Raw genomic sequence first — 20,574 nt, 5'->3', positions numbered from 1 at the left:
TTCCTCTGCATCCTACTCTTTCCCCCCTCTATCGCCTATTAATCCCTCCTCTGTCTCATAGATCTTTCTCACTCTCCCCCTCATTTACACGCTTGCTGCTCCCTCTTGTCCTCTGTCCCACTTTATACCCACCTCCTCTTTCCCATTCACTTCCACTCGCTACACCAATCTTACCTTCTACTCAATCGCCTACTTTCTTCACCCCCTCTTTATCTACGAACACTTGTTCCAGAATTCACTGATAACAACCACTCCATTCTCTCACGCTTAGTAACGCACTCTCCCTCTCACAAATGCATGTATATCTGGGCTGTCCCTTCCCACTGCCTTCCCTCCCTTCCCAATGGTCCCTACGAACACCCGACAGCTCAGGCCAATATATATCCTTGTGTTTTCCCAAAAATCCACTTTACTATGCCTTCTTTCTGCTCGCTGGGGTTTGTGGGGTTTCTGCGGCCTGGTCTCATAGGCGGCTGCTGTGCAAGTCTCCTTACTGCATGTGATGCTGGAAATGCATTGGAGGGACAGGGCCTCCCTGTCCTTGTCCTGTAGTCATTTTTCATTTGTGTTCTGTATTGTTTTCTGCCCAGGAGTCCATGTGGGACCCCTGACAGTGCAGCTCTTCACGTTTTTGGTTTGGTGTACAGACCCATGGATACCCTTATGGCACCCATGGATGGGGGTACAACCCTGTGCCCCTAGTGTATGTTTTTGGGCACCTGTGGGTGGCCCACAGAGCAGGGTATGGGCTGGTGGCAGCTCCATGCTGAATTTGACAGGCGCTCCGAGCATCCTCCATTTTGGGATACCCAGGCCCTGCCATTGAAATCAGTTGATTCCTGATAGGAAACAAGATGGCCCCTGTGGCCTCTTGCTTTCTATTGCCTGTTACCTTGTTTTCCCAAAGGCCTGGGAAGCCCCGTCTCTGTCCCTTTCCCCCTGACTGACTGCTGAGTGAAAGTTCCATATGTGGTGGTTTTGTGAAGTCCAGGCCAGAATGGGTGGAGCCTTCCCAGTGACTGTATGTTGTGGGTGGGACCTGGGTGAATGGAGTGTGTGACCAATATGCACTTCTTGTTGTGGATGCCTGGTTTCTAGTATGAAACACAATGACTGAGACAGCCCTGCACGAAACTGGTATGAATGCAGTGTGTAGTGTTGAATGGCTGGGTACTTGTCCCAATACACATTCTTTGTTGTGATTGTCTGAGAGGGAGGAGAATGGCCTGAATGCACTGTATGCCCGATTGGCTGACTGACTGCTGAATGCCCTTCTGAGTGATTGGTTGCCTGAGTGTGACCCAGCAGAATGAATGAAAGATCAACTAGTATATCTGGGGCCCTTTCATTGCTAGAAATCGCTCAGAAGCTGAAGCTGAAACTGACGCTTGATCTCGACAACCGAGCCTGAAGAAGGTGGTTGACTGCTGTCTCCCTTTGCCGAAATCTGAAAGCCGTTGTGACGTTGAGACTGATCCAAGAGAGGACCTGGTTAGGCGCCTTCTTCCCGTGCTCCAAGGGACCATCGAGCACCGCTAATCCCCCTGGAATTCAGACCCTCGACAGGCTGCCGACCGGAGACGGGGGCCGCAGAGGAGAACGAAGATAAGCACCAGACATTCCGTCCACCGTCGTTGACCAGGGTTCGCAGGTTTGCTAGAACCGCTGGAGGCCCGTCAAAGCTGTGTTGCCCAGAAGTGGGGACCGCTTAACGCTGTGCCATCGACGACCGGAGCCACAATGCTCCTTTGCCTAAGACTTTTGATTCATGGACACACTGGTCCGCACCGCCGGCCGCCTTATCCCACTGGAAAAGGCCAGGCTGTCGACGCGCCGAAGGGCATCCACCGGTGGGTTTCCCGCCACCCAAAGACTAGAGACGCCGGACGACTCGACGCCCTTGCTGGGCCACAGTTCTTCACAAACTCTTTGCGGTCCTGAACTATCAACATCCGCATGCCTCTTCATTGCAGGACGTCTTCGCTCCGTCGTCGACGAGTACCGCTGGGACTGAAGCTGCCGCCTCAACGTCAAGTTCACTTTCTTTGAGGGATCTCTACGATCCGTGGCTCCTGCTTTAAAGGGAGCCGCTCAAGAAGGATCCGTCGATGACTCGTCATCGAACTCTGCTATTCCAGGTACACTGGGGTGGTAGAAACATTGTAGAAGGAAATCAGACTAATTGAACAATATATGGACTGGGCTTGTGATATATCTTTATTCTACAGGTTGCCCAGGTGGGGTGGATCGCCACTCAGAACTGTTTCTAGGTAACGGGGCCAGTATTCTGCCAATTGTTCTAACCAACTGCTTTTCTCCTATATCTATTGTTGGTTACCTTTATTAAGTGATTTGTGTGACATTTAACCAAAGTACAGTTGATGCACTTTAATGAAATCTGATAATAATTGTGGTACCATTTACAACTGTATATATTTGCCATTATAGATTAACTAAGCACAAAGTGAGTTATTGTGAGTGTGTATATAACCTTGAACCTTAATTATATAAAGAATGTTAACTAATACAGCGTGTGGACATTCCTTTGTGGGTGCATGGGCACTACACTGTACTTAGGAACCAGCCTGCATCACCTGCTGAGAAGCTAGGCCTTGATTGCTCATCCATTGCTACCGTAATAGAGAATATTGGCTGGGGTCCTCTGTGCCTCTCCTCTACCATATAGGGAGCAGAAGTACAGACACCCCCCTCCATCTTTACACTGCAGCCCTAGGAAATTGGCGTTACGGCCGGTGGTCTGGATTGTGTCTGAAAATTGAGACTCGCATATGGGGCACCTCTATATTCACGCAGTGTTCTGCACTGCTGATGTAAACCAGAGACTTTAGAACTGTATGTAAAACAAAAGACGTCTGGCCAGACAAGCGGATGAAAGGTAAGGTGAGACAGAAAGTGGTACCAACATTAAAAGCATGGCAGGTATGTTCAGGGATTGCCTCTGCCCCCAACCTCCCAGTGTAGCATTGCCTGTGGCATGGTGGGCTGCCTACCCTACAGGAAGGTGTCCCCATTATCCCCTGGCAGGGTCAAGCCATTCGAGGTAACATTATTGATCACAAATACCAAACTACTACAGCTTGAACAAGCACCATACTTTGAACAAACAGCAATAGTGGAATGTTTCATTATGTGAGAAAAGTAAAGGATACACCTAATGCAAGAGAAAATAAAGGGTGACTTGCTGGTGTTTTGTAAATGCTGTGAAACACTTGCTCAAATCATTTTGACCCAAAGTATTCAAAACTTACCGCAGAAGTTTATGGCGAGCATCTTCTTGCAATTGTGCAGTCCTTTCTTGACCAAGAAACAATGGGCCATTTGGACCACAGCACACCAACTTGTTGATAGTATCCCTTAATATGTTTATCTGTGTCAAAAATTCAAGATGCAATGTCAGAAACCTGAAGAATTGGCTGCAAATATGAATCAGAAGAAATATGTATAAACAATGAAGACTCACAAGACAAATCGTATTGCATAGCCTTGGTATCATGCTATAACTGTCAGAAAAGAAAAAATAATTTTATTTCAAGTTTTGTGAAGCCCCAGGAATTTGCTTCAAAGCAAAATCAAGATCACAGATGCAGACAACAAGAACTAGCAGAGACAGAGTTCAGGTTACATGCCAGAGATGTCCAAGTGTATGCACTATCAAGAGGCCCTGATGGAATGATGGCAAAGCAGTGTAAAGATTGCAGGGAAGGTCGCTGTACCATTCTAGCCTTTAAGGATAAACATGCACTAACTGCTGTTAAGTAGGGAGGGGACAGATAAGATAAACCTTTACTGAGCAAGGGAAGGTTGTAGAGGAAGGGCTAAGGTAAAATATTAAGTGCACATAGGGGACTACGGTTGGGGGGAGCCAATTGAGATTAAATATAGCCAGCTGCAAGAGGCCCAGAGGAAGGTGGACATGCTCAGAGGGTCTAAGTTGAGGCAGAGGACAGCTAGGGTGATTAAGCATTTTGCCTGGAGAGCAAGGGATTGAGCAGTCTTTATTCTACTGAAGCTAGTTAGGGGTTGGGGCAAGGGTTGCCCCAGTGTATAGCTCCTAAGATTGCTCAGGATGCTCCTCTCTTTTGAAACAAGGTACTGAAGGTGGCTAAGTTTGGATCTCATGATTCTCTTTGCATTATGAGGTAGCCCGGTCCAAATCTTTCCTGCATATGAAAACTGATCCAGAGAGCCTTTGTGTATGGACTGGACGCGATCGGGGGCCAAATGAGATTACAGGGCAGATGTGATCTCAGGGTTTGAGGCAGGCTTATGTTAGATAAGTTGAAATTGTAGTCGTTTTTATTTACTCAGAACTAGATACAGAATATTGTGATAGACGAGATTGCAGAGCACCTGTCCTTTAGTGACATCAATGTTTTGTGGCATTTCTAAATATACCAAGTTATTACCTCAGTAATGGTCTTACTGTTGGGCACTATTGTCATGCATGACATGTTCTTTGGTATCATCACTTCTCCCCGGGAAGGTGACCCCCTTCACACGGGGCAAGCAAGGTGAGGCAACTACCCAATGGTTCTCCTGGGGGTGGGACTCAGCGGGAGGATCCCATGGGGGGGACCCCATCCCGGGAGAAGGGAAGACCATTGGGAGAACACACCGTTAAACAGCATGTCGCCAGGCACTGCTAACCAAACATGGATGGGCCCAAGCACCCGTACCAACTATGTCTCTTTCTTTTGCTTGTTACCGCATACCGAGCAGCCCTGATCATCAGGTAGACAATACTGTGGCGAGGAAGAGGGAGTATGGATGACTCCCAAAGTACTGACACGAGGGAGAGCAGGGCAATGAAGAGCCTACGCAGAACCAAGACAAACATGCTAGCTATCCAAGACTCGAGTCAATCTGCCATAAAAACGGACGTAGGACTCTCCTCAGCGTCAGTCCTGCCCCCGAGGAGCATTGAGCTGGGGAGCAAAGCCACGCAGAGGACGCACTGCAGCCCTGAACACCTGGAGAAGGAAGGTGGGGACCGAGAAGGCGGACAAGAACTAAGACTTACCCAAAGGCTGGGTAACCTGACGTCCGGTGGCAGGAAGGCAGCCAACTGAGTGATCCTGGTGGGACCGAACGTGCAGGGAGTATCCAGCTTGGCAGAGTTGCCAACAACAGGCCGCGAGAGCCCACGGGAAGCCATAGAAGCTTGCTGCTGTTGCTGAATAAAAGGACACTTTTGGACCAAGTTGGAAGGTACAGGGAGGGGGACCGGGAAGGCAATGGGAGACCCTAGAGGCTGCGATAGGGTGGAAGTGCAAAAGCATCTTCCTTGTCCCAGTGGACCCATCAGAGATATCAAATAAGGACATATTGGGTGAGAGAAACTAAGAGGCCTGGCAGGATAGTGAACCGGGCCCGATTGAAAGACACTATCAACCTTGGAAGGGGGGCTGGGACCCGAATATTGAGAAACTTGGAGAATTGTATATGTAAGGGAATTCCCGGAAGGATATTGAACCGGACTTAAGTAGGGAGTAGTTTCTTACCTGTAACTCCATTTCTCCAGCATTGGTATCTTTCATGGATTCACATGCTTAGAATATTCCCCGTCGTCAGACTGGGAACCCTCGGTACACATATATATTGTCATTTCCTATAGGAAAAAACTTCCGACACTTGTGTGTCCTATCCACGTCTACGTCCTCTCCGGGGCCGCCCACGCAAGCCCCGTTGGACGTAATGGTATAAAAGCCCCGCCCCCGCGGGTCCCGTCAGATTTCGGCCCCTCCAAAGTAGAAGGGGGGGAGCCTGCTTATGCACATATCTTGCACATTGCATTCCGGGGAGGCTGGCGGGCGCATGTGAATCCATGAAAGATACCAATGCTGGAGAAATGGAGTTACAGGTAAGAAACTACTCCCTTCTCCAGCATTGGATCTTTCATGGATTCACATGCTTAGAATAGATTGTATAGCAGTATCCTCGAAGAAAGGAGGAGAGAATGCAATGTAACGTACGTTTACGACAAAACCACTACCAGTCCACACATGTATATGTGTGTATAAGCAGCAACATATTTTCATAATTCATAATCCTATATATATATACATATACAAGCATATCTATATTCATGTACTTAAAAAACCGACACATGAAGGCAAAAACAAACATAGGCAAGGTAAGAGAGAACAGGTTCACCGTACTTGGCTTACCTCATTGAAACAGATGGTGCAGAACTGCCCTTCCCATCTGTATTTCATCCGCGTGCTGCCTTTCCAGGCAGTAATGGCGTGTAAATGTGTGTGGAACAGACCATGCCGCCGCCTGGCAGATGTCTGTCAGAGGAATTCCTGCCCATAGAGCCGCGGAGGAGGCTGTCGATCTCGTGGAATGGGCTCTAGGGCGTCCCTGTAGGGGTCTCCCAGCTTTGGAGTGACTAAAAGTAATTGCCGAAGAGACCCAACGAGCCAGGCCTTGCTTGGAGAATGCCTTTCCTCTCGCCGACGGACCGTAGGCAATGAACAACTGTCTGGTAGTTCTGATATCTTGCGTCCTTTGCAGGTAAAAATTATTAACGCCCTTTTGACGACCAGAGTATAAAGGGCTTTTTCCACCGTCGACGACGGGGACGCAACGAAAGTAGGGAGGACCAGGGTAGAGTGCTTGTGATAGACTGTCGGTACTTTCGGGATGAAAGTAGGGTTGGTTGATAAAATTACTTTGTCCTTAAAGAACCTCATATATGGAGGATCTATGACTAATGCCTGTAATTCCGATATTCTCCTAGCCGATGTAATGGCAATTAAGAAAGCCAGTTTCCAAGATAGGAACTGCATGGATGAAGAGGACATTGGTTCAAACGGAGGTTTCATTAAGGCAGCCAACACCACATTTAAACTCCACGACGGTGGGAACCGTTTCGTAGGGGGGAAGTTCTAAAGAGATCCCTCATGAAATGTTTCACCAGCCTGTCACTGAATAATGGTGAAGACTGTCTCCTCCTCGTAAACCTTGAAATGGCAGCCAAGTGCACTTTGATGGACGAAGAGGACAGGCCACTCTCCGCTAGGTGAAGAAGATACGGAAGAATTTGTTCAGGGGTTACTTCTAAAGGCTGAATTTCGTGCTGTGTTTGACACCACGTACAGAATCTTCGCCATTTGCATATGTATGATTTGTTCGTCGAAGGGGCCCTAGCCGCCTGCAGAATCCTCCGGCAATCCGCCGAGACTGTCAAGCCGCCAAACTCTGAGAAGTCCGGAGCCATGCTGTTAAATTGAGGCTGTCCGGATTGTGGTGCCACACCGTTCCCTTGTCCCTGGACAGTAGGTTCGGCACTTTCTGGAGAGTTATAGGCTGTTCCAACGACAGATGTAGGAGGTCGGAAAACCATGGTTGTCTCGGCCAATACGGTGCCACCAGAATGACCCGGCATTTGTACCTAAGAATCCCCTGGATTGTCCCCCGTATAAGGGGGAACGGAGGGAAAGCGTACAGGAATTTGTCCGTCCAGGGAAACGAGAACCCTTCCCCCAGGGATACTTCTTGGGGCCATCTGCTCGCAAACTGTTCGCAATTCGTGTTTTCTTACGTTGCGAAGAGGTCGATTGAGGGGGTCCCCCACCTTTCGAAGATTATTTTCAGCTGACCGGTGTCCAACTCCCACTCTTGTAATTGAGCCATTGTCCTGCTCAGGGAATCCGCTTGCACGTTCTTCACACCCGGGAGATGGTAAGCCACTAAGGATATGTTGTGTTTCAACGCCCAGTGCCAGATCTTTTGAGCTTCCGCCGAAAGGGTCCTGGATCTGGTGCCGCCTTGCTTTATCAAGTAAAACCTGGCTGTCGTGTTGTCTGTCAGCACTCTTACTTTTGATCCTTCGATATGTGGAAGGAATGATTTCAGGGCCCATCTCACTGCCCTCAGTTCCAGCACGTTGATGTGTAGGTGCGATTCGGTCGAAGACCATCTGCCCTGGGTTCGATGATCGTTCATGTGTGCTCCCCAGCCCGTCAGAGAGGCGTCCGTTATGATGGTCTTCTGAAATTCCGGCTCTTGTAGAGGAACCCCTCTGTCCAGGTTGTGAAAGCTTTTCCACCATTGGAGGGATCTGATGACACCCTCGTCGTCAACAGTTATCCTGTCTGACCACCGGCCCGTGGCCTGCTTCCATCTGTCCGACAGGAACTCCTGTAGAGGTCTCATGAACAATCAGCAGTTCGTTACTAGGTGGATGCACGAAACCATGGAACCCAGGATTGCCACATATTTTCTCACTGAAAATGTGCTCTGTAGGCGAAGTTGACTCGTCAGTTGTTAGATTTTCAATATTCTGTCTAGGGACGGTTTCACTATTCCCGAGCGGGTTTGGAATTGAGCTCCCCAGAACTTCAAGCTACTTGAGGGCTTTAGCGAAGACTTTTCGAAGTTCACTACGAACCCCAGTCGTTGCAGAAGTTGTAAGGTGGCTCGTACGCTGTCGTTGGTCGACGCTGGGGAGGATCCCCTCACCAGCCAGTCGTCGCGGTACGGGTATACATGATGCCCTCCCTTTCGAAGCCAGGCTGCCAGAGGTGCCAAACATTTTGTAAAGGTTCTTGGGGAGGACTTTAGACCAAATGGGAGCACTGCAAATTGGTAGTGTGTCTGACCTACCATGAACCTCAGAAACTTCCTGTGGTTGTAACACACCGGAATGTGGAAGTACGCGTCCTGTAGATCCAGTGACGCCAAAATATCGTCCCCTTTGGACGGATCTGATCACCTCCTGCAATCGTCCCCTTTGGACGGATCTGATCACCTCCTGCAGTGTAAGCAATTTGAATTTTTGACTCAGTAGGGTCTTGTTGAGGTCTCGCAGGTCGAGAATAGGGAGCCATTTTCCGTTTGGCTTCTTTACCACAAAACACCGCGAGTATACTCCTAGGCCTTTCTGCGATGCAGGAACTAATTCGATGGCGCCTTTCTGTAACATGAGTGTTACTACCTGCCGCAAGATGTTTAGATGTGGCTGGGATAGGCATATAGGTGGACATTTTGGAGGTTTGCATTTGAATAGTAGGGAATGTCCGTACCTCACAGTGTCCAAAACCCACTGATCTGTTGTGATGGATTCCCATTCCTCGACGCAGCTTGACACTCTTCCTCCCAGAACGGTACGCTTCCCGTCATTGCTGGTCTTTCTGTTTGCTCGTCGACGACGAATAAGTTGGTCGTCTCTTGGAAGATTGGAATTTTCTTTGCCGGCTTGAGGTCTGAGAGGAGCGTCTATATCCTAGGGAAGGATACGCTGATCTACCAAAGGATCGATCCCTGGTTGCTGAGAATCTTGAGTTCCCAGATGCTCCTCTAAAGGGACAAACGGAACGAAAGGGCTTACCACTCTTGAGAGAACCCAACGAGTGTGCTGTATCTGAGTCCTCCTTCATGCCCTTCAAGGCCTCGTCCACCTTTTCTCCGAAAAGAAGATCACCTTTGAAGGGCATGTCCAAAATTTTTTACTGTACTTCGGGTCTGAAGTTGGTGCATTTAAGCCAAGCCTGGCGTCTTAGTACAACTCCGTTATTTATTTGTTTAAAGCCCGAATATGCCAGTTCCACCGCTATGTTAATAGCCTGATTCGATGCCTCCTCGCCTTCACGCACCAGGGACATCGCCGTTCTCCTACGTTCTTCCGGGAGGTGGTCCAGGATAGGTGCCAGTCCGTGCCACATCTCCCTATCATATCTGGCCATAATCGCCAGGGAGTTAGCTGCTTTCACCGTTGAGGCCCCCACAGAGAGAACCTTTTTTCCCAACACGTCTTGGCGCCTCCCCTCATTATCTGGAGGGGTAGAGCATTTATGTTGGGCCTTTGCTTTTCTCGTCGCCGCCAACGACACCACTGAGTCCGGTGTAGGTTGAGCCGAAAGACACTTTGGTGTGGAGTCTGGTACCTTAAATTTCTTTTCAATGCGGCCTTTGACAGCCGGCTCAGAAAATGGGTGACGCATAGTTTGGACACCTCTTGTACTGCCGGAGTAGTTGGAAACCCGATAGAACCGGCCGGGCGGTGTGAAGGGCCGGGCTCGTCGACGGGGGGGGCGCCGACGGTACAGGTGGAAGCCTTTCGTCCAGCGATTTGAGCAGCGAGTGCAAGGAGGACAGTACCTCCGTGGACAGGGTCGCCTGAGAACTTGGAGGCTGGGTAAACACCTGAGAGCAGGTTGCCCCTGATGGAAACCTGGGCCGTAGACCGAGGTCCTCTGGGTTCACAATTCTGAAGCCGTTGTTTTCTTTCGAGGCCCTTGACGGTGCCTGTTCCTGTAGCAACGTGTCAGGCAACCACATATCAAATACCTCCGGTCTCCAGGCCAGCACTTCCGTCGACGAGGGCATCGTCGCCGAGGTCGTCGCTGGGATGACGACGGGTGAAATTTACTGCGTCAGCGGCAGTGAAGAACCCGACTGGTTCGTCGACGTCGGGCCTGCAGGTGGTTTAGGCGTTCCCGCCTTCATAGCGCTCTCCCTGCGTTTATCCGAAACTCTACTCGTGGCTGATCTGTGTTGATCGCCCGAGGAGGTTTTAGGCCTCTCCTTTCCTTTCTTCGACGAAGATGACGAGGATGTCTTTCCTGCCGAGTCTTTGGACGAGTCCCTGGAAGAGTGACTTCGCGGAACGTCCTTTTCCGCAGGTCGCGATTTCTTAGCCAGGGGTTCCGTCGAAGTTGAGCGTCGAGGGGCTCCCGATGTTTTCGCAGAGGTCACGCTGCGCACAGAGCCCACCTCTGACTGAGGGTACGCTCCCGCACTGTCATTTAACCAGGATACCAGTCGACGATTTCGATCCTTCAGGGCTTTCTGGGAAAAACCTTTACATATATCGCACTGGTCTGCCGAGTGATGAGGGTGAAGGCCATAAATACAGTCTAAATGGTCGACCCCCTCGTAAACCTTTTTCAGTCCGCACGTGGCACACGGGCGAAATAGAGGTTTTCCCGATAAAATTAACAAACTCACAGGAGTTCAACAATACGAAAATCTAGCAGTAGAGACTACGCGAGGAGATCGCACTATCTTTGGAGACGGTTGAAATCTGACGGGACCCGCGGGGGCAGGGCTTTTATACCATTACGTCCAACGGGGCTTGCGTGGGCGGCCCCGGAGAGGACGTAGACGTGGATAGGACACACAAGTGTCAGAAGTTTTTTCCTATAGGAAATGACTATATATATGTGTACCGAGGGTTCCCAGTCTGACGACGGGGAATATTCTAAGCATGTGAATCCATGAAACATCCAATGCTGGAGAAAGATACATTACAAAGCTAAGAAGAGGGTCTAGGGTCCGAATTCTGAGAAGCTGAGATAGTTGTACATGCGAGAACACCTGGCAGGATAGTAAACTGGGAGTAAGTAGGAGAGCGCAGAAGGGGGTCTGGGACCAAACATAACTAGAAGAGAAGACCAAGGGGTGAAAAAGTTATCTTTTGGCGAAAGACAGAAAAAGAGCAAAGAAAGATTCTGTAATGAAAGCCAGGATAAGGCCGGGGGAAGAGAAAGATATCCTTTGGCGCAAGTTATGAGAAGACCAGAGGAAGGATGATGTAGCCTTTGAGAGAAATCCAGACAATATTGATACCACTGAGAGCCTAAGAAAGGCTTGGGGAAGGGAGACCCCTTCCTAATCTTGTTTTTGGAACTATAAAGCAAATCGTCTGAGAAGGTCTGGGGAAGAGAGATTTCCTCCCAATCTGTGTGGAGCAATACAAAAACGCCTAATGACAGCCACGGGTTGAAGGATATTCCCCCATCATTAATAAAATGCCTAAAAAAAATTATCCCAAAGGAGGGAGCCACCGTTTCTGGAGTCAGGATGAAGCCTACTTTATAGTTTTGTTTTTAAGTGTAGGGGACGGGAATAGGACTGGGACATAGGACAGTGCACGATTTGTTTTTGACAGACATTCTGACGCCATCCTTAGTTTTGTTTGAGGCAGGGGAAACCCCTCCTAGTTATAGGGACAAGTAGGATTCTTCCTTATTTTCTGTTAAAGGTTTTTACCAACAAGCATTCCACCTTTGTGTCCCGCCTCTACTTCTGCACCCTTACAACTGCTACAGATTGTGCATCAATTGATTTATATCCAGGGGGACCCAAGGATATGATTTTGAAACAGCCACTAGGGACACCAGGTTACGAATGAATAACCAGCTTCATTGCAGCATTATGGGAGCCACTGGCGCAGGATGTGATGAAGCTCATCCACATATTACTACCTTCTTTAATATTCTTCCTGATGAATAAGTCATTCCTCCCACAGATTCCTCATTTGTGAAGCATCTTTTCCCAGGCACATGCAGCATCAGAAACCATTCAAAGGGCATCCCACCAGGGCATTGTGAAGAATCCGACGGATGCCTCACAGAGCACCTGCCTAAAGTCTCATCCCAGGTTGCCAGGGAAAGGCACACACTTCCGGATCCTGACCTTCGGGGTGGTGTACTGCGGGAAGATCACCTGGGAGGAGACGAGGCCCAGGCTGGTGGGGAGATCCCATGGGATGAGAAAGTATTTGTCCTTTGAAAGGGAAAACCTATCCAGGTTACCAAAACAGATAATGGCTTATTGTCAATCTAATGTTCCCGACCCACATACAAGATCTGGGGTTCTGGCCCAAAGTAACATAGAATCTGAGCAAGCCGTACCCATTGAAAGACCCTTCAAGGTATTTCAGGATAAACACCCTCCTTACTACCAAAGACACAATGTAAAGAAATCTAGAAATGTTGCCATAAATAAATGGTCTTCCCCTGCAACCACACATTTTAATGGTTTATCTTTAAATAACTTTAAGGCAAGTGAATCTAGCCTTAAAATCAAGCAGCTATATAGAAGGGAGTCGTTTCGTACCTGTAAAAGCATTAAGACAGCCTTGGTATCTCATGGATTCACATGCTGTGAATATTTCCCGTCAGGCTGGGAAACCTTTGTACCTTTAATATAACTGTTTTCCTATGGACGGCGGCTTCCCTTCAGATTTTAACCTCACCAAAATGGAGGAACTCTAAGTATGTTTGCCTGAAGGGGAAGGCCGGAGGGCGCATGTGAATCCATGAAAGATACCAATGTTGGAGAAATGGAGTTATAGCTAAGAAACATCCCCCTTCTCAAGCATTGGATCTTTCATGGATTCACATGCTGTGAATAGACTACATAGCAGTAAGAGAACTTGGAGCTGCATAACAGGAAAACAATACTGTTGGGGAGAATTCTCATTTATGGCTAATTTCCCTCACCTAGTGAGTCCCCCAGCAGCTTTGCTGGACTTCTGGAGTTTATTTTTTTCCACTTGGTAAGAGAGAGAGCTTTTCCCCCACTCTTGCCTGTGTTTTGCTATGTGTTTCTGTTTTTGTGATTGTGGACTCTGAAGCACACCACTTCAGTAGCCCCCTTCTTGTGTGTCACACAGCACCTTCAGTGCCGTGGCACAGGGATGTCTTTGAGACTTCCCTCGACTCCATTTCTGAGGCGACTACTGTCCCCCAGAAAAGGGTAAAGTTACCATTAACTTTACTTAGTCAATCTACCACAGATCCAGTACACCCCATCTTCCGTGGAGTACTGGAAAGGGTTAACTCGTATTCCTTTTTATCTGTACCTCCTAGAGGATTGTTTCGCTCTTTTAACATTTAGACTTGGCTGGTGGCAGTGGTATCTACCCTAACTTTTCTACCACGATTATATTAGATAAACGTGGCACTGTTCTTGGTTATTATATTAGCCTCGAACATAAACCCGCTTGACCAAATCGTCTTTCTTTTGGCTCCGGTTGGGTTTATTCGCCATTTCTTTTTGTTAAAGTCCTTGTGTCTTACTTTGCGCGGCAAACTAGGTTTGCCTTGTTTGTTCATCGTCTTTTGGCGGGCTTTCTGTTTAGAAGCCCTACACCAGGCACCTGGGTGTCTAGGTGGGCTGAATGTGAGGGAGGGGTGTAGTCACCCCTTGCACAGGGTATCCTAGGAAACCCAAGTCGCACTTTGCCATGATTGGCTGAGGTCATTGTCCGGGCCGGACAACCCCCCCCCGCTGCGTGATTGACAGCCAGGCTGTGTGAATGAGGGATTTTCGCATAAAAGGCAGGTCTCTTGGGCTAGAAGTCAGACAGTCGCCACTGGAACTACAAGGAACCGAAGAGAAGTAGAGAGAACGATGGCTTCTGCAACTACCCCGTCCCGGTGAAGCCCTGCTGTGGAGTCTTCTTCCCTTGAGCTTGGTGGGGATAACCAGCTCATCTTCTACAGCCAGAGGATCCTCTTCCTTAGTCGAAATCGCTGCACACTGCTGTAGTGGTCCGGATAGCCACCTGAAGAGCCTCTCCTGTTTTTAAGGAGCGCACCTTTTATTCCTTGTCGTTGCTGCCGGCTTCATCCCTGTGTGGTGCAGACCCCCTTCAGACGTCCTCCTTCACAACGAAGCTCCAGGAATCGTGGGTCTGCGGTAAACCAACAGGAACAACTGCCAGGGCACCAACTGCACCACTGGTACTGTGTTCTGTTGAGGAAACTGGGTGAATCCCTTTTTCTTCATTTCCAAGGCTTGCCCTTGTCTTCCCTCCTTCTTATAACTTTTGCTTCTGAACATTGACAATATCGAAGTACTTTTGGCTATGTTGAATCGTGAACTGTCTGACTGAGTGATCTCCGGCAACTGGCCCCAATGTCTTTCGACCCTGGCTCCGGCCCTTTGACTTTTGAACTCTTGTCTTTGAGTGTTTCTCGATTATGCATGCCTAAACAAAATATTGCCTGTGATTTTTGCCTCCAGCTCCCTCTGGGTATCTCAAGTGCTAAGTGTGTTTTTCCCCAGTAGCATTTCATGTCATGGATACGCGTTTGTTTAGTAGATCGAACTGTCAAAAAGTGATCGCAATCGTATTCGCGGTAACGTGTTTTTGTGCCTAACACTAGTTCATTCCAACACAGGGTACTTACCTTGAGACTTACTGTACAAAGTGAATTGGTTAGTTGTATATTTAATGTGTGATTTTTATTACAGTTTTATAGAAGTGTTGTGTTTATAACGAATGGTTTAAAAATAAATGTACTTACATTTTTATACCTGAAACCTTGAGTCAGTGTTTGCTTGAGTCACAGTAATTCTGGTCCCTTTGTGTAATCTCTGCTACTGCTCATATACTCTTGAGATAAGCCTGGCTGCTCCACCACTGCTACCACTCTGACATAGTAGTACAGGCTTGTACCAAAGGTAAAACTTGTATTGCCACCTGTAGTCTTAATTGTGTGTAGTGGTGCCTAAGGGCACTGCACAGGATTCTGCCTAACAGACCTATGCCCCAGGCAATCCAGCTCCAACAAAAGGCAAGCATACATTTTCAGTTAAGAAGGCCGAAATATTAGCAAAAACCAAACCTCGGAAGCTGTGGGGCCTACCTTATTGGAACAGGCGTTGGAGGACCGCACGCCCCATCTGCACCTCTTCGGTATGTTGCTGGCCCAGACTGTCTAGTGAAGATGTGTGGCACCTCCCAAGTTGATGCTTGGCAAAGGTCCCCGAGCGGTATGCCTGCCCACAGATCCGCCGAAGATGCAGTAGACCTCGTAGAACGGGCCCTGGGATTCGACTGTAATGGCTTGCCAGCCTTGTCGTGGCAAAAGGAAATCGTAGATATCCAACGGGAAGGTCCCTGCTTTGAAATAGGCTTCCTCTTGTTGGCGGAGCCAAAATCCACAAAGAGCTGCCTTGACGTCATGAAGGACTGAGTCCTGTCCAGGTAAGAATGCAACGCCCTCTTGATTTCCAAGGAATGTAGCACCCTCTCCGCCGGAGTAGATGCCTTCGGAAAAAAAGTGGGGAAGGCTAACATAGCGTTTTTATGAAACGCTGAGGGAATCTTCGGAATAAAGTGAGGATTAGTAGATAGGAGAACCTTGTCCCTCATGAAACGCGGATAACGCGGATACGGCGGATCGATAACCGGAGCCTGCAGTTCGGAGACCCGCCTGGCAATGTGATTGCCACCAGAAAAGCCACCTTCCAGGTGAGAAAATTAACCACTTACGTGGCCATCTGCTCAAACGGCGGTTTCATGAGTGCTGAAAGCACCAAGTTGAGACTTCAAAGGAAACTTTTTTGGGGGAAATGTCTTCAAGAGGCCTTTGAGGAAATGTTTAATCAACCTTTCACTGAAAAGCAATGTCGAGCTGCGCCTCCTCGTGGACCTGGAGATGGCAGCCAAATGAACCTTGATCGACGACAACGCCAAACCCATTTTTGCCAACAGCAGAAGATAGGACAGCAGCTGCAACGGCAAAACCTGCAATGGCAGCACTCCCGGTGCTGTGAGCACCAGGCACAGAACCTGTTCCACTTCTGGCAGTAAGACAAGTTAGTAGATGGTGCGAGTGCAGCTGCCAAGATGCAGCAACAGTCCGTTGGCATCTTGACCTGTCCAAATTCGGAGTGGTCAGGAGCCATGCTGCCAGGTTGAGAGAGTCGGGTCGTGATGCCACACTTTCCCTTCGTCCTGTGACAGAAGATCTGGCTCCGATCCCAGAGGGTCGTACACTTTGAGGCGAAGAAGATCCAAGAACCATGTCTGCCGGGGCCAGAACGGCTACCAGGATCACCCTGCATGGAACCATGTGCACCATCTGGATCGTTTATGGATCAGTGAAAACAGAGGGAACGTGTGCGCGAACAGGCCTGTCCTTGGAAAGGAGAATGTGTCCCCCCCTTAAGTCTGGATGAGGTACCCTGCTGGCGAAGAGACTGCTCTCTGTTTTCTGGGCTGGCGAACAAGATCAGCGGGGGAGCCTCCCCACTTCTCGAATATCCTCGCTACCTGGTCTTCCTTCAATCGCCATCTGTGCAGTTGCACTGAATTTCTGCTGAGATCATCCGCTTGCTCGTCCTGAACCCCTGGCAAATAGTAGGCCACCAGACGCATCTTGTGCGCAATGGCCATGTGCCAGATCGCTTGAGCTTCCAGCATGCCCCCTGTTTGCAAAGATAAAACATAGATGTGGTGTTGTCCATCAGAACTCGGACCAGCGAGCTGTGAATGAGGGGCAGAAACGACTTCTGCGCCCAGTGTACTGCCCTCAGCTCCAGAAAATTAATGTGTAATGTCGACTCATTGACGGTCCACAAGCCTTGAACCTGAAACTGGTCGAGTTGAGCCCCCCAACCCACCTGGGACGCGTCCGTTACGATGGTATACTTAAAGTCCGGCTCCAACAGGGGCATTCCCCTCACAATGTTTCTGGAGCACGCCCACCACTGCAGGCCATCCACCAGTGCCCGGGATATGAGAAGTTTGTCAGACCAAGACGCGAGAAACTGTGACCATCGGGAAGTGAGAAACTCCTGCACCGGCCGCATGAAGAGAGGACAATTCGGGACGAGAGGGATGCATGACACCATGGAACCGAGGAGAGACATAAACCTTCGGACCGTGGATCGAAGTCCCTGGCACCAAGGAACCTGGCTTGGAGGACAGCCTGTCGATCCTTTCCACAGACGGCTTAACCAGATTGTGCGGTGTCTGGAACTGAGCCCCCAGAAAAACCAAGTCAGTGGTGGGTGTCAGACAGGACTTTGCAAAGTTGACTGCAAAGCCCAGCTGTTGCAACAGGGTCATAGCCGTCCGTAGGGAGTCGGAGGCCTGCTGACTCGTCGCCCCCGGACCAACCAGTCGTCTAGGTACTGATAGACATGGTGCCCCGCCCTGCGGAGGTAAGGCGCCACCGGAGCCAGACATTTGGTGAACATCCTGGGAGCCGACTTGAGGACAAAGGGGAGAACCCGAAACTGGTAATGTCCGTCGCCGACCACAAAGCGAAGAAGTTTGCGATGTTTGGGGTGCATTGAGATGTGGAATTATGCATCCTCCAGATACAGGGACCCCAGAAACTCCCCAGGCTGCACCGCCCAAATAACGCCCTGCAACGTGACCATCCTGAACTTTGGGCATTTTACATTTTTGCTGCGGGCGTCAGGTCCAGAATGGGGCGCCACTTTCCATTTGGTTTCTTAATGGAGCACCGGGAGAAGATTCCTTGGCCCATTTCCGACTTCAGAACCTTTTCTACAGCCCCTTTCTCTAACATCGGGTGAACCTCCTGCTGCAAGACTTGTAGATGCGGCTGCGAACCCACCACTGGTGGAATAGGGACTGGTGGATGCCGAAACTCCAAGTGGCTGTATTGGACTGCATCCGGCACCCATAGGTCCATCGAAATGTCGCGCTATTCTCCCTCTAAACTGGCTGCACTTGTGGCAGTCATTGTTGGGGCTTGGACTGGCGGTCACTACCAGAGGTGGAGGTGAAATGTCTCTTCCATTGACCTCGATAGTCCTTGGCTCGCTGAGTGGACTGGAAAGATCGCCGAAAACCTTGCGAGGAATAGCTGTAGCGACTAGCTCTTGTCGCGAGATCCCGCAAACCTGGCGTTCCCCAACGCGCCCCGAAATGAGTGAAAGGGACCAAACGAACGCCGACCTTGCAGCGTCGCCAGAGACCTTGCTGTGTCTGAATCCTCCATCATATTCTTCAGAGCTTCATCGATTTTCTCACCAAAAACTGCCCCCCCGCCCTCGCATGGCATGTCCACCACCTAATGCTGAACTTCCGGGCGAAAGTCTGTACACTGCTGCCACGCCTGCCGCCGGAGGACGACTCCATTATTTATCTGCTAAAATCCAGCTTCTGCCAGGTCCACCGCAATATTAATACTGTGATCGGAGGCTTCTTCACCCTCCCGAACTAGCAGCATAGGTTCCTTCCTTTGCTGCTCCGGCAGATGATCCAGCAGCAGTGCCAACTTGTGTCACATCTCCCTGTCGTAGCGAGCCATAATGGCCAATGAGTTGGCCGCCTTGACAGTCGTCAACCCCACTGTCAGCACCTTCTTGCCAAAAGCATCCTGCTTACGACCCTCATTGTCCAAAGGGCAGGGGGTTGCACACTTATGCTGGCTGAACGCTTCCGACTGGCCGTTGCGGACACCACCAACTCTGGCGTGGGTTGCAACATGAGACACTTCGGTGTGGACTCTGGCATTTTTTCTCCAGGTGGCCCTTGACCACAGGTTCTATGAAAGGATGGTGCATCGTGCGCAGGCCTTCCTGCCACACGTGGTCCAAGATGGGGATAGAGAAGACTGCCTTCTGTCTTTTCCCCATATGATCAAATAGAAAAACAGTCTTTCCTCTCCCCCTCAGGCATAAGGCATAAGGCAAAACTCCTGGCACGCCTTGGCCATCATGGCATGTAAAGCGCCCAAATTGTCCCGTGGCGAGTGCTGCGCAGGACTACTCGGGGGGCAGGGGAATTCACCACTGGGTCTGTATCCCACGTATCCGCCCTCCTGGTTGATGACACCGTGTCTGGAGAGAGCGTGTCTGGAGGGAACGATCTAGGGGTCAGACTGCACCTGCTCCCCATCTTCCTGATCTCGGCTAGGGGGGTTGCATCTAGGCGATGTAATAGGCGGCCGAACATGTGGCGACTTCCCTGGCTGCCCCTTGTGAGGGACACCTGTCTCCGCCGGCTGGCAGGGAAGGGCCGGGACCTCCCGCCCCAAGAGCTCCAACGGGGTTTGGGCCACTGTAAGAGGTGCATCCAACTGACCCAGGAGCGACTGCAGCGTAGACCGTACCTGAATAGAAAGCAGGGAGTGCGGGTTGACCAATGGGTATTGTGGCGGAACCACCGCAAGGCCGCCCAACGTGGATGGAATCGCCGGCTGCAGGCCCAACACTGAAGGGTCCAGAAACTGCTGACATCCCTCCTCCGAACTAGAAGACAAATCATAGGTTTTCTGATCCTGCTGGAAAATCTCCATCGGGAGCAAAGGACCAAAGCCGGCACCAGACTGCCACGGCACCTCCCCAGACGGCAAAGGACCACTTGCGGTCCCCCAGTGGAACGCAGAGCTCAAAGGTCCCACACTCGACGAAACCACCATCGTCGAGGCTGTCGTCAATGTTGTGGTTCCCAGCAAGGCGGTTGCAGGGATCAGTGCCTTCCACACTGTCGTCGACGGGGGCAACACAGTCGACACACTTGTCTGTGGCATCGAGACGCCCACCGGGGGCCGGTACTTCGTCGCGGCAGGAGACCGCTTAGAAGTGGAGCGGGAATGGTGTTTTGAAGATTCCTTCTCCGACAGCAAATGTCACCAGTCCTTCCACGATGACCACTTCGTCGACGAGGAGGACGAATGTGACCGCAACTTCTCCTTGTCCGCAGACAAGGGCCTGCGTGATGGATCCACAGGCTTCTCCGGCCGGCCACTCTAATTCTTCAACTTCTTAGGCCATGGCACCAGCGGGCCTGAGGTGGGGCCACTCAACCCCGAGCCTGCAGGGCATGGTTTCTTGGGTGCTGGCTCCACCGACTGCACCCTCTGGTGCAGAGGTGACCTCTTCGCAGCAGCCTTGCGACCGCGGGCCAAACCAACCTCCAATCCCAGATAGGCCCCTTCGTTCAACCAGCAAACAAGTCGCCAGTTACTTTCTTTGAGTGCCTTCTGGGAGAATCCCTTGCAAATCTTGCAGTTCTCTGCAGAGTTGTTGGGGTACAGGCAATACAGA

General features: G+C 50.1%; 1 protein-coding gene and 1 long non-coding RNA gene across 2 annotated transcripts in view; both read right to left on the bottom strand.

Annotated features, from left to right (window-relative positions):
• The window catches only part of TDRD9 (tudor domain containing 9), a 2,559,831-nt gene that overhangs the window by 272,905 nt on the left and 2,266,352 nt on the right, over window positions 1-20,574 (bottom strand). Inside the window, exon 34 of the mRNA XM_069638191.1 lies at window positions 3,270-3,388. Coding sequence (XP_069494292.1) covers window positions 3,270-3,388 — 119 coding nt within the window. The remainder of the gene's footprint in view (window positions 1-3,269; window positions 3,389-20,574) is intronic.
• LOC138527119 (uncharacterized) overlaps window positions 3,482-20,574 on the bottom strand; it is an 81,889-nt gene continuing 64,796 nt past the window's right edge. Inside the window, exon 3 of the long non-coding RNA XR_011283815.1 lies at window positions 3,482-3,521. This is a non-coding gene — a long non-coding RNA (uncharacterized lncRNA). The remainder of the gene's footprint in view (window positions 3,522-20,574) is intronic.

Source organism: Ambystoma mexicanum, chromosome 14, assembly GCF_040938575.1.
Source record: "Ambystoma mexicanum isolate Mex_15411 chromosome 14, UKY_AmexF1_1, whole genome shotgun sequence".
NCBI classification, from domain to species: Eukaryota; Metazoa; Chordata; class Amphibia; order Caudata; family Ambystomatidae; genus Ambystoma; species Ambystoma mexicanum.
Note: the sequence above shows the minus strand (reverse complement) of the source record. Positions and strands in the feature narration are given on the sequence as shown.